The sequence below is a fragment of the Pseudorca crassidens genome, chromosome X (genome assembly GCF_039906515.1).
Source record: "Pseudorca crassidens isolate mPseCra1 chromosome X, mPseCra1.hap1, whole genome shotgun sequence".
Lineage (NCBI taxonomy): Eukaryota > Metazoa > Chordata > Mammalia > Artiodactyla > Delphinidae > Pseudorca > Pseudorca crassidens.
This window is the reverse complement of record NC_090317.1, coordinates 116,985,710-117,000,210: the sequence shown is the minus strand read 5'-3', so window position 1 is coordinate 117,000,210 and position 14,501 is coordinate 116,985,710. Positions and strand designations below refer to the sequence as shown.

At 48.6% G+C, this 14,501-nt stretch overlaps 1 protein-coding gene and 1 long non-coding RNA gene across 12 annotated transcripts in view; both read right to left on the bottom strand.

Annotated features, from left to right (window-relative positions):
• Positions 1-11,149, bottom strand: part of MAP7D2 (MAP7 domain containing 2) — a 106,865-nt gene extending 95,716 nt beyond the window's left edge. For 6 of the 11 annotated variants that reach the window (XM_067723420.1, XM_067723421.1, XM_067723423.1 and 3 more), the window contains exon 1: positions 10,957-11,147. In XM_067723420.1, coding sequence (XP_067579521.1) covers positions 10,957-11,083 — 127 coding nt within the window. In that variant the 5' untranslated portion in view covers positions 11,084-11,147. Of the gene's footprint in view, positions 1-10,956 lie in introns of all 11 variants that reach the window. The other 5 variants (XM_067723427.1, XM_067723429.1, XM_067723431.1 and 2 more) reach the window with 3 other exon arrangements.
• On the bottom strand, positions 6,440-10,592 carry LOC137217097 (uncharacterized). Its single transcript, XR_010940007.1, has 2 exons — positions 7,346-10,592; positions 6,440-6,857 (listed from the first exon to the last, which is right to left on the bottom strand). It is a non-coding gene; the product is annotated as an uncharacterized lncRNA (long non-coding RNA).
• Positions 11,150-14,501: the final 3,352 nt, after the last annotated feature.

Here is a 14,501-nt window from a genome sequence, read left to right as displayed (position 1 = left end):
AGCTAAGGCTCATCTACTTCAGTGAACAGTCCTGGAGAAGAAGGAACTGATTCCTTCAGCTGTGCTGCTCATGGCTCCCCAATGCCCTCGCCAGCCTCGCCTCGGTCTCAGTCCCTGCCAACATCCCCCTGTAAAAGTTCTCCCCACAGCCCATCCATATCCTGCATAGCTCATGGCTTCATCTCATGATCTGATAATGCCTTATAAGTCAACCTGGTTTCTCCTCCAGCCATGCTGTGTAACCCAAACTGAGGCAGGGACGCAGAAGGCACCCCAGGGCCCCCAGGAGCCAGAGATACGTCTTGGCTAGTACGTTCTATCACGGCCCTACAGACCTGATGTGAACCACAGGAGCTAAGTACCAGTTCTGTTCTTGGTGCCCTGTGCACATCTGAGAGGGTCTGAACGACAAGTACCAAATACCAGAGCTTGTAGAGGAGAAACCAAAAATAGATGGGATAAATGAGGAGCTTGGGATGAACACACACACACACTACTATATATAAAATAGGTAATCAACAAGGACCCACTGTATAGCACAGGGAACTCTATTCAATATTCCGTAATAACCTATATGGGAAAAGAATCTGAAAAAGAATGCATATATGTATAACTTATTCACTTTGCTGTACACTTGAAACTAACACAACACTGTAAACCAACTATATACTCCAAAATAAAATAAAAATTAAAAAAAAATAGATGGGTATGAAGGAACTTGTTTGAGGCCCGAAACACACTACTTATTTCTTTTTTAAATAAATTTATTTATTTTACTTATTTATTATTTTTGGCTGCATTGGGTCTTCGCTGCTGCGTGCGGTCTTTCTCTAGTTGCAGCGAGCGGGGGCTACTCTTTGTTGCCGTGTGCGGGCTTCTCATTGCGGTGGCTTCTCTTGTTGTGGAGCACGGGCTCTAGGCTTGTGGGCTTCAGTAGCTGTGGCTCATCAGCTTCAGTAATTACGGCTCGCGGGCTCTAGAACACAGGCTCAGCAGTTGTGGCGCACGGGCTTAGTTGCTCCGCGGCATGTGGGATCTTCCCGGACCAGAGCTCGAACCCGTGTCCCCTGCATTGGCAGGCGGATTCTTAACCACTGCACCACCAGGGAAGCCCCACAATCAGTAATTTTTTAGAGGGCTTTTCATCTGAAGATGTAACTAAATCTGCTTCAATAATACTGGTTACCTAGCTGATGAAAATGAACGAAATTTTGTTCATAACACATATCTACACTGGGGGAAAATTTACCCACGTGCAAGGAAAGCTTCCACTGAAGGCTGTCATAATATTTCACCACCATTTGTCACCCCTGACTGGTGCTCAAGAGAACCGAACACACACAGTTAATAAGGTAGAGAAGAGGAAATTCTCCTAAGAGGAGACCCAGCCCCCATGCACAGGGACGTTTGCCTCTCTAGTCAATGGAATGCTGAAAATGCATGCCTAGGTGCTAAGGGAGGAGAACATAGGGGAATCTTGTGTGTGTGTGTGTGTGTGTGTGGTGTGGGGTCTTTTTAAAAATAAGCACAGCAGGAGAATCCTGTTTTGCCCAGTTTATGATTCAGATGGTTATTTCAAGTTAAGGGCAAATATTAAGGTGTTGTTTTGAAACAAAGACACAGAGCACTACTTAATAAAGGACTTTTGGTGCCTGGTGAAAAATTCAAGCTGCAGGGGCATTTCCTGCTCTGTATTTATTAATTTCAGGTATTCATTTATGCACTCCTCTCTCCCTCCTTCTGCTTATATAAAATACAGCAGAAATGAATGTGAAAAGTGTGAGAAAGAGAAAAACAAGAGTGGGATAGAAAAATGGAGCTAAGAAGGAAGTTAATCCAATAGCTCGACCATAGCAATTGGGGTTGCACACTGGTTGACCTGCTAAACCAACAGTTAACTCTTTTTTTTTTTAATTTTTTTTTTTTCGGTATGCGGGCCTCTCACTGTTGTGGCCTCTCCCGTTGCGGAGCACAGGCTCCAGACGCGCAGGCTCAGCGGCCATGGCTCACGGGCCCAGCTGCTCCGCAGCATGTGGGATCTTCCTGGACCGGGGCACGAACCCATGTCCCCTGCATCGGCAGGCGGACCCTCAACCACTGCGCCACCAGGGAAGCCCTTTTTTTTTTTAATTTTTAAAAAAATTTATTTATTTTTATTTTTGGCTGTGTTGGGTCTTCGTTGCTGCGTGCAGGCTTTCTCTAGTTGCGGCAAGAGGGGGCTACTCTTCGTGGCGGTGCGCGGGCTTCTCATGGCAGTGGCTTCTCTTGTTGCGGAGCACGGGCTCTAGGTGTGTGGGCTTCAGCAGCTGTGGCACGCGGGCTTCAGTAGTTGTGGCTCGCGGGCTCTAGAGCGCAGGCTCAGTAGTTGTGGCGCACGGGCTTAGTTGCTCCGCGGCATGTGGGATCTTCCCGGACCAGGGCTCGAACCCGTGTCCCCTGCACTGGCAGGAGGATTCTTAACCACTGCGCCACCAGGGAAGCCCCACCAACCGTTAACTCTTAAAGACTTGGTGTCAAAGGCAAAGACAGACCAACTGCTCAGGAGGAGGACAACTTGGTCTGGGCAGGGACTTGTCCTTCAGGCCCTGAAAGCGAATTCGGGTTAAGTGGCCCTGCCCAGTAAGTCCCCCTATAGCCAGTGCCAGCTCTGCCACATCATCAAACCTAGGACGCGGGAGGCGGGACAAGCCCCTGAATTCACTGGAACTGTCCAATTATGGGGTCTCCAGAGTTAGGGGGTCTGTCCTGTCAGCCAACCAGAACTTGTTGATCATAATCAGAGTGTGGCTTCTGTGAACAGGAACTAGGAAAGCACATCACTAGCCCTGGGGCGAAATGACCAGAACTGCCCTCACAGAGCCCATCCTGACCCAGCCCAGCAGACCCCACCCCGCAGACAGGGTTCCCCACCGGACCCGACACTGAACCTGGGAGAGCCTGCGCTGGCTAATACCGTTCTCCTCCCACTGTTCCATCAGTATCATACCATGCTTTCCCTCCGTAACAGCCCAACATTTACCACAAAGCCGAGCCCACTCCCTTTCCACAGCCTGCCAGGTCCCCGAGACAATCCGTGCCAGGGCCTCGGCACTTGCCCACCCTGGGGAAAGCAAAAGCAGCTTCTCTCCTCCAGAGCCTGAGGGTCCAGGGAGGTTTTGCCTTATTGTAGGGGAGACCGTTTTATCAAAGCATCTTTTGAGTTCCACACAAGAGATCTAAGATAGACTGAATACCGCAGCATACATCCTGTTCTTCATACCACACTCAATACCATGGTGCCCTATGTGACCAACAGAACTTTCTGCCATGAGGAAAATGTTCTAGATCACCGCGTCCAATATGCGAGCCACTAGCCACAGCTGGCTACTGGGCAGCTGAACTGTGACTAGTCCACGTAGAGATGTGCTGAAGCATAAAGTCTTCCACTGGTTTTGGAAGACTTGGTGCAAAGAACAGAATGTCAGATATCTCATTAATAATTCTTTACACTGATTACATGTTGAAATGACAATATTTTAGATATACTGAATTAAATAAATTGTATTATTATATTAATTTCCCGTTTCTTTTTGCTTTTTCAATGCAGTTATTAGAAAATTTAGGAGTACATGTGTGACTAGCATTCTATTGGTATTAGCCAGCACCAACCTATACCATTATTTAGTAGTTTTCTTTAAACTGAATTTTTTTCATTTTTTTAATCATTCTGAAAATATTCGTGAAATTACAGTTTGAAAATATTCATGAAATTACGGTTTGATGTATTAGTTGTATTTTTACAACACAATTAAAGAATCCACAGGACCATTAATCTAAAATTGAGAAGATAAGTTTGTCCACGTGTAACCTAAACCCTCTTAGGTACCACACCCTTTGGGAAATGCTGGCCCAGGACAGAGCTACTCAGAGTGTGGCCTGTGGACAGATGCCAGCCTCCTTATTGTTCATTATCGTCCACAATAAGGACATAAATTGAGAGCACGTATTTAGAAACATTCATAGCAATTTGACAAAGTAATGTGATACCCATTGATATCTTGGAATCTGGTATCTAATCTGATATTTTAAAATTGGGACCTGTATTTTACATGTGCTTTATATTTTGTTTCTAGTAAGTCCTTTAAATTGTATTTAAGAGTTAGAGACACACTGGGCTAGAGTATAAGAGAATCTTCCGTGGGCCTTCCAGAGTGATGACCTAAGAGCCGCAGTCCTCAGTCACAGCCAATGCAGTGCTCTAAGACAGGAAAGCATACTAAGGAGATCTTCCAGACCCCAACATAAAGGCTGGCACAGAGGGGATGGGGGCTTAATTCCTGGCAAATAAGAAATTCTGTTAAATGAAACTTCTCTTCCTCTAAGCATTTTTGTTGATAAAACTTTTGCTGTAATTCTAAGAAATGAAGGTCCTCATCACCTTTGTAGAGAAAAACAACTGTACACTATAAAAAAAGGTACACAAAATCCTTATAAAATGTATATCGATAGTACTGAGCTAGAGCTTGAGAGGGGTACAGAAAATGCGGGAGGCATGACCCATGTGCAAAAGGAATTTGTTATAATCTATCTGGAATGGCACAGAGGCATGGAGATTAAAAATACTTAACTCTAGAGTCAAACACACTTACTGTGTGACCTTGACCAACTTATTGAACCTCTCTCTTTTTTTTTTTCTTTTTTTGCCGTGCCACACAGCATGCAGGATCTTAGTTTCCTGACCAGGGATCAAACCTGGGCCCTGGCAGTGAAAGGGCTGAGTCAGGGAATTCCCTTACTTAACTTCTCTTAGTGTCAATGTACTTAGCTGTTACAGTAGAGAATCTCCGAAAAGGGAGATTCCTCCTCTCCTAGTAGGCACTTACCATGCCTCACCTCAAGAGGTGGAGTCTATTTCCCCGCCCCTTGAATCTGGGCTGGCTTTGTGACTTGCTTTGACCACCAAATGCAGCAGAAGGGACATTCTGGGACTTTCAAGTCTGGGCCATAAGAGAACTGGCAACCTGCACTTCCTGGCTCTTGAAGAACAGCTGCCACACTGTGAGGAAGGCCAGGACAGACTCCTTGTGTAATTTGAGACACCCAGACCATGAGAGGCCATCTTGAACATTTCAACCCCACTGAGCTCCCAGCTGACAGCACAGGCAGCAGGAGAACCACTCAACTGAGCCCAACCAACCCCCTGAATGGTGAGAAATAGTAAGTTTGGAGTGTTTCGCTACACAGGAATAGAAAATTACAAATCTCTAAAATGAGAATAAAAACAGTATAAAGGATGGCTATGAGGAATAAAGTAAATAACGTATGACAAGTGCTTATAACGGTGCTTGGGACATAAGTGCTCAACAATTAGCAGCTGTTACTATTTGAGGAGCTAAAATGAACACATGTGCAATATATGACTGCAGACTACTTGGGAGGTTCCATTCAGGTTCTCAGGGCCCTGCAGGCCCCGAGCAGAGGAATGCCCAGGAGGTGAAAAGACAAGGCTTTGCGGTGAACGCAAGTATTGGACCTGAAGAATGCAGCGTGCAGAACGATGGTTTTTAAATCCCTGATGCATGGAGAGCCACCCGAGAACTTCCGGGCAACCACGATATGTGCGCACATCAAGGGCTGAAGCCTAGAGGTCTCCATGGAGACAGTGTAGATGGGTGGCTGCCAGGACCTGGGGAGTGGATGACGGGTGAGGGGGAATGGGGAATGACAGCTAATGGTTATGGGGTTTCTCTGCGGGGTGACGAACATGTTCTAAAATTGACTGTGGTGATAGCTGTACAATTCTGTGAATATACTGACAACCACTGAATTGGGCATTTTAAATGGCAAGAGGAAAGCTACCGCTCCCCAAGAGAGAAGCAGACCGAGGCCTACATTGAGACAGAGCTCAGAGGCGGATGAAGGGGATCCCGAGGCCCAGCGTGCCCCGGAGCCTCAGGTGCCTAGCCAGCAGACTCCTCATTGGAAAGCGGTCACCTCAAACATGAGCTGGGCGGTGAGCAATCCCTCCTGGGCCACGGCGCCCCAAGGGCAGCCACCCTGGACCACTGCCTCTTCCTTCTTCTGGTGTAATTCGTTCAAAAGAGCCTAGAGGGCAGGGCCACGGAAAGTTTTCAAATTATCAGACTGCTGCCAGAGTCAGCTCTGCCTGCGAACCCTCCCTCCCCCACCCCCCGGAACTGGGCAATACCATCATAAGCATCATCAGACTACCTGCCCTGTGAGCACCTACTATGCTGAGCCATTATGAGTTCTACCTTGTTAAACCCTCCCAACAAAGCCCACTAGACTATTGACCAGCATCCCCCAGAAAACCACATCTCTCGTCTGCCCAAAGCAACCCTGCAAATCCTACTGTGTTATAAGTCAATCAGTATAGCTACTACAGAAGGCAAGATGTTCTTTTAAAAAGTGAACCATGGCAGAAGATGGGGCATCTGAATGAGAGGAAAACATCCTTTAATTGTGGAGAAGGAGAAGGGATAGAGATAGAAATGACAGAATTTGACCAGTCGGGTCACTAGGGTCAGTACATCAGAAAAGAAACAGTTGATGGTCAGACTTTCAGGAATTTGCCCTGAAGGTCCTGCCAGGTCCGAGTCCTTCAGTGCCATAACTCCACAAAGCCAGAAGCCCCAGATCAAATACAACTTTCTTTCGCTCCTGACCTTGGCCCTTCTCACTGCCGAAGGGACTTGCAACGTTAGGACACACGCACAAGCTCAAGTTGCTCCTCTTGGTCCAAACAGCTCTACGATGACAGTGGTCAATAATGGTTTTAGGGACTTCCCTGGTGGTCCAGTGGTTAGGACGCCGCGCTTTCATTGCTGAGGGCCCGGGTTCAGTCCCTGGTCGGGGAACTAAGATCCCACAAGGCGTGCAGTGTGGCAAAAAAAAAAAAAAAAAAAAAGAATGGTTTTAAATGTAGCAACTTTGAGAAAGGATGAAGAACTCTGATTTCTTGGGGCCCTACTCTCCGCCTTTCCTTTTCCCTACTGTGGCCCCTGGGGGGAGGCTCTCCTGAACTTCCAGTCTGCACTCCTCCATTCTCCTGATCTAGGATGGGGGATGGAAGACAGGCAGATGGAAGGACAGCAGGGAACCTCGTCTCAACTCAAAGCAATTCCCTCCTTACCAGGGAACCATGGGCAAATGGATTGAACTCAGTAAACAGTATTTACCTGCAGAAAGCACTGGAAAGTTCAACAAGCCTCAGGAAACATGCTTTGTAATTCCACTATCTCAAGCTCCTCCACCGACACACTTCTTTAATCCAACTCACGAGTATTTCCTCAACCCAGTGGAGCTGCTCCCAGCATAATGCAATTGTCAAACATCAGTTACACACCTGTTGCGTGAAAAAACTGTGAGGAGGGGGCTTCCCTGGTGGCGCAGTGGTCGAGAGTCCGCCTGCCGATGCAGGGGACACGGGTTCGTGCCCCGGTCCGGGAAGATCCCACATGCCGCGGAGTGGCTGGGCCCGTGAGCCATGGCCGCTGAGCCTGCGCGTCCGGAAGCCTGTGCTCCGCAACGGGAGAGGCCACAACAGTGAGAGGCCCGCGTACCGCAAAAACAAAGACAAAAACCTCTGAGGGGGAGTAGGATGACCATCCAGTCACCCTCTGCACCAGGCCTCGCCCTCAAGCCAATCATCTAACAGAAGGGACAATGGCTAACCAGCTTCAGCATTTACTGTGTGTCAAGCACTGCTTTACAGATATCAATTCCTTCATCTTCAAGGCAGTGTTTCTATCCCCCCCCCCCACGGTGTTCTTAAGCCCATTTTAAAGGTGAGAAAACTAAAGCTCAGCAGTGTCTCCCTGAGGTGAGACATCAGGAAGGGGAGAGGCGGCATTCACACCCAGGCAGTCTGGATCTCGATCGCCCGAGCTCCAATGACAGCAGGAGCCACCAGCACAGGGCCCTGCTCACAGTGGGCACCCAATGAACACCTGCCGAGAGGAACTGGAAGGTTAATGTCGTCACACGTGCAGAAGAAGAAGAGTGCTTTCCTGCAGGTGCTGCAGGCACAGGCAAGACGAGTTCCTTAATTCAGACTGAGAGAAGCCTAGAGGAAGTGAACGCCCGAAGGGAAAAGGGGAGAAGGGGGCATTTCAGACTGAGCGGTGCCCAGGACCTGTGTGACAGCGAGGCAGCCTGACAACGGTGACCTGGTGACTCTGCTTGCCCTCTAAAGGCATTGAGGCAGAACCAAGCAACAGGCGCTTGCTCCGCATTCCTGATACTGTGATATAACACAAGCACTAAAGAGAACAGCACATCTGGTAATTTCTCTTCTGGGAGTAACTGAAAGGAAAGAAAGCAAGCATCACTGGTGGGTAATGGGGAAAAAATGCACAGGATTTCAGTATTGGAAGAACCTGTTGCTAGAAGAAACAACCAGAGAGGTATTCCCCTGCGACCTTCTACAACAGCTCCCTGGAAAACCACTTGCCGGCCCATATCGCCCAGCTGTGCTGCCGTGAAATTGTCCGAGAGCCTAAACACCTCAGGCCTCTTAGTCTTTTCTGCCCCTCACAGCACTCAGCACAAGCTTAGGATCAATGGTTGACTCTCAAGAAATGCAGGTTCACTCTCATCAAGAATGGGTCCCAAATGATAAGGCCTTGGGCAGCCAAGAGTAATCAGTACCAAGATGTATTATAATAAAACCTCAAAGGGCTTCCCTGGTGGCGCAGAGGTTAAGAATCCGCCTGCCAAGGCAGGGGACACAGGCTTGAGCCCTGGTCCAGGAAGATCCCACATGCTGCGGAGCAGCTGCGCCCGTGCGCCACAACTACTGAGCCTGCGCTCTAGAGCCCACGAGCCACAACCACTGAAGCCTGTGCGCCTAGAGCCCGTGCTCTGCAACAAGAGAAGCCACTGCAATGGGAAGCCCGAGCACCTCAACAAAGAGTAGCCCCCGCTCGCCGCAACTAGAGAAAGCCCGCACGCAGCAATGAAGACCCAACGCGGACAAAAGTAAGTAAATAAATAAATATTAAAAAAACACAAAAAACTCAAAAATCAAGACTTCTCTGAGGATGACATTATTTTTCTAAGTACCTAGCCTCACAAAACCCACTTGAAAGAACAAACCATGGTACTACCTGGCACCTAAATTGAACACTCCAATTATTCCACATCAACCCTTATGCACATAGAAGTTTATGAAATATATATATATATATATGTGTGTATATATATATATGTGTGTGTGTGTGTGTGTGTGTATATATATATATATATATATATATATACATTTTGGCCGCATCGCGCGGCTTGTGGAATCTTAGTTCCCAGACCAGGGATTGAACCCATGCCCCCTACGGTGGAAGCTCGGAGTCTTAACCACTGGACCACCAGGGAACTCCCTGAAATATTTTAAACCTTCACACAACATGTCTTTCCATATTTCTAATTTCAAATGAAGGAAAAGAGCTTTAAGCTATTTTTCTACAATAAAGTTTCCAAGTAGAACTTAATAAGGATGTCCCCTTATTGAGTGCCTTCAAATAAATTAAAATATCACAGATATTTCAGGCTCAACCATACAGCTCCGCCCTGCCTCTAAAACATCGAAACGACCTAATTGTTTAAACTCGACCAAATAAAAATGTGAACTTTAACAACCTCCCTTTTCCAATGTTATATTCTACTAGGTCCCCCTCCCCCAAGGCTGGCTCTGATGGATGGGTGGGTTTTGGGTTTCTCCCTAGCACATGCAGCCGAGTTTCCCAAACAAAAAGGACGAAAACAGAAGTACATCTTTTTAGTATTTATATCACTATCCTGTGATATCTGTTAAATTCTGCCTTCAAAACAAATGCGTGATGAAAAACGCAAACTGGGAAAGATTTAAGCCACCTCCTCCTTCTCGAAATGATGCAAATGAAGGCCCAATCAGAACATACCCCTCCCCCATGAAAACCATGTTTTAAGTGACTAAAGAACATTGCCCTTGATTTCCTTCCCTTCCTTGGTACACCTTACATAAAACACGCAGATCTTCACTATGTGATAATTCTCCAAATCCTATACTTAAGATCTGTGCGCTTTTGTGGGATGCACGTTATACTGCGGTAAAACACGCCTTAAAAATACCTCACACTAACTTAAAAAAAAAAGGTGTTGCCAGGAAAAACATGAAATCGGTTTCCAAGTTGCTTACACACCCGCACTACCTGCAACCACTTTACAGAACGTTAGAAGATGCGAAACCAGCTTATCTAAAATTCTGCCAAATGTCCTCAAAATCTCTCCCTGCTTCGCTCGTTTCCAGGCAGCCAATCCGGGGACCATCCCTCCTTAGCTCCCAGCAGCTGCAGCCTCTAGGGCCGGGGGACTCATCCGTCGCGCTGCCACGCGAGGGAGCCGCGACCCCGCCAGACCCCTGGGCAGCGCACCCGCGGCCGCCGGGAGCGCAAGCGGGCGGCAGGGGAACCCGGCCCGGGGCTCGCAGCTGGCCACCCCTGCCAGTGGGTGACGCGCCGGTTCTGCCCCCCGGGGACGCCGCGAAGCATGAAGCTGGGCTGCCCCTCGCGCGCGACGCCCGAGACGCAGATTGGGCAGGCGCGCAGGCCCCGGCCACCCCCCGCGCCCGCTCGGTCGGCCCCAGTGCCCCCCACGCCTGCTGCTCCGCGATGCGGGGCCAGCCCCCCGGGCCCCTGGGGCATCAAGCGTGGCCCCGGTCCCCGCACGCCAAACATACCTGCCACCCACCCTAAGCCACCCCCAATCCCACCCACTCTGGCCACTCGAGAGCGTACTCTGCCACCGGCACCGTGAGGGGCGCCGGCCCCGGGGTCCCGCGCCCAGGCGACCCAGGGCTGAGGAAAGGACATTAGCTCAGTTCCGCGCCCCGCCCCCCACAGCCTCGCGCTCCACAACCTCTACCTCTTGCGGCCCGCCCGGGGGGCCTGAGGCTCCCATGCGCCCGCCGCATCCCGGGAGCCCTACCTGAAGGCCGGTGGTTGGGCGGCGAGGTCCGCACCGCGCCCGGTTCGGCCATCTTCCCGGGAAGCGGGGGGGCCCGCGTAGACCCCTCCGTCCCGGCTGCCGCCCCGCAGTCGACGCCGTGCTCCATCGGGATGCCGGGGCCGCACAGGCGCACTGCCCCTGCCGCCGCGCCGTATCGGACCTGCGCGCGTCCGTACGCGCACGCGTCCCCCCCACGGCGTGCACGTGCGATGTGCGCACCGGTTCTCAAGCCGCGCACGAGCACCGCGTGCACACGCGAGCTGCACACGGGTCCTCAAGCAGCAGGCGCCTACCTCGTGCACTTGGCAATATGCACACCAGCCCTCACACAGCACGAGTACACGGCGTGCACGTGCAGTGTGAGCACTAGTTCTCATAGCGCTCCCACACACCGCGTGCACGTTCGATGTGCACACACATCCTCACAGCGCGCACGCACACACGGCATGCACACGGTTCCTCATACAGTGCGCACACACAGCATGCACACACCGGTGTAAACACACGTCCCCACACAGTGCATACACTCAGCATTATATATACATGGGATGTAGTTTCTCACACAGGGTGCACACACATCCTCACGCAGTGTGAACACAGCGCGCACACACCATGTGTACACACCTGCCCACCCAGCACGCACATGTTCTCACACGGCTCGCAGAAGTTCACACACACTAGGCATCCACATACGTAGAGCTGCAGCTCTGGAAACAGGTCCTCTTAGGGCCTCGGGCAGGCGCCGCTTGGGCCAGTGCCACATGTGCAGATGCCTCCCTCCAAGCACAAAGGTGCACGGGTAGCAGGCGCTAGGTCTTCCCTCACCGCAGCGAGGGGCTCCAGGAAGCCAGACTGGTGGACCTTCAAGGAAGAGGAGGGGCACGCAGTCAGCCTTCCAACCATGCCCCCACTCCCAGGCTGATTCCACCCGAGCGCTACTCAATGGCTTCTTCCTGGTGTGCAAATAATGCACTAGAGAAATCTCTGTGAGAACATCTCTGGGAAGACAAATGAGAGTGCACTGAACGTGTAGCCTTGGGAGTAGGCGTCTGGACAGGGTGTGGGGGCCTGTGGAGGTGTGTTTCCCCTGGATGTCCTTTTACCCCTGCCAGAGCACTTAACTTCTTTTCAAAAATATACATATTGAAAGACATCTTCGCAGAGCCAGCTCAAGCCTCCAGGTGTTTACCCAGATATAGCCTGCCGAGTGATAACCCACTCCAGGGGAGCCCCAGGCTGCACGTTTCTCTGGTGGGCAGTGACCAGCCCCCGGGTTTTAACTTCCACCCCTGAGGGAGAAAGAAATGCAAGGTTAAAAAGCCGAATAGAGCTGAATCAGGGTACAAGGTTTCTTTGGGGAGGGTGATGGTAACATTATAGAATTACATCATAGGGATGGTTGACTCTATACTAAAAGCCACTGTACATTTTAAACGGGTGAACTTTATGGTGTGTAAATTATACAAAAAAAAAAAACCCACACAAGTTGAAACTCTCAGTAACTGACAACCAGATTCTTAGTGAAAAGCTTGGGAAGAGTCCCTTTGTTGGCACAAAAATGTGATGAACGTGTTCATGACACTCCCAAAGGTGTGCTAGGAGTAGGGCGCAGCTATGGTGAGAAAGCCAGAAGGGGAGTTTAGACACAAACAAGCAGAAAAGCGGGCAAGTTGGGGCTGGCCCCTTGTTTGTAACGAAAACTGCTTCCAACTCAATAAGATTGAGACAAGTTAATTAGGGCTTGGGAGCTGTTTTCACTTTTTCTTTTTTCTTCTTTTGGTCTTACAGACCTTGGGTACGAGCTTATAACTCATCCACCTCCTGAGCTCAAGGCTTGCTGACTTGTCAGAATACCCCTGTCTAGTTTGATTCTATTTTTTTCTCTTTTGATTCTATTTTTTCTGTTTATTTTCTATTCCCACTTGCATTCCTCTCTTCAATCATATACACCTCCTGTTTAATATATTTTTGTAGTTCTACTTTCAAACATATAGTGAAGATATGCGTGGTTTAAATTTATATAAATGATAAGGCACACCAGCTATCATTCTGTTTTTCCTTGCTTGGAATTGTTTTCAACATCTATCCATTGCAACTGTATACAAATCTATCAGAAACAGATTAACTGGGACTTCGCCTTCCAATGCAGGGGCTGTGGCAGCTAAGATCCCACATGCCTGGAGGCCAAAAACCCAAAAAACATAAAACAGAATACTGTAACAAATTCAGTAAAGACTTTAAAAATGGTCCACATCAAAAAAAAGAGATTAACCATTTATTCTGGTTTACTCTTCTGTAAATTACCTGTTCAATCCCTGTCTTTCTATTGGGCTACTTGTCTTTCTCTTGTTGATTTCCAGGTTTTTTGTATTCTAGATAATCCTTATGGGCTTAAATATTTCACGCTAGCCAACTAACGTTTTCTAAGATTAGCAAAATGTCAATTTTTATGCCAAAATCAATCCATTTAAAAAAGCTTCTTATATGGAAATAACCACAAACTTACAGAAAAGTTGCACAAATAAGAATTTACAAATAAGTCATATGCCCTTTACTCAAACTCACCTATCATTGACATTTTACCCCATTTATCATTTGTAATCCTAGCTGTACCTCTTTTTTTTTTTATCCTTGGTTGTTTTGCTAGCAAGCTGCATACATATACACGGCCTTCCCCTTAAATACTTCAGTGCGTATTTCCTAAGGATATTGTCTTTTTATTTTTGGCTGTGTTGGGTCTTCGTTGCTTTGCGCGGGCTTTCTCCAGTTGCGGCAAGCGGGGGCTACTCTTTGTTGAGGTGCTCGGGCTTCTCATTGGGGTGGCTTCTCTTGTTGCAGAGCATGGGCTCTAGGCGCGCGGGCTTCAGTAGTTGCGGTGCACGGGCCCTAGAGTGCAGGCTCAGTAGTTGTGGCGCACAGGCTTAGTTGCTCCGCAGCATGTGGGATCTTCCAGGACCAGGGCTCGAACCCGTGTCCCCTGCACTGACAGGTGGATTCTTAACCACTGCGCCACCAGGGAAGTCCTCTCAGGATAGTCTTAAACACCCACATTAGTTATCAACTTCAGTAAATATAACATGGATACAATAATTTTACCTAATTGGCTGCCAGTTTCTCCAGTATAGAGGTGCTATTTTTCTCTTGCAACTAATCGGCAATCTGTGGGGAGCCACTTTAAGGCCAAGCAAATATTCTACTCCTTGCCAAAACTTCCTCCTAAGGTTTAACATCCATTGATAGTTCTTCATTCAATCTTTCCCATGGTTACAAAATAAAACCTATCAATTTTCACCTTATGCTTATGGTTTGTGCTTTAAGAGGTCTTGGTTTTGTTCTGGATACAGATGTAAAAGGTCAAATTGTACTATGTTTATTGTAGTCCCTCAACTCCGGTGGAGATGAACCTCAAGGGGGAAAGAGAACAACTCAAATTGTAGTTAGAAGGAATTAACGAGGGCCATAGGTCTTAATTATATACTTGCCCACTCACAATAGTCTACATTTTCATTAGTTTACAGATTTAC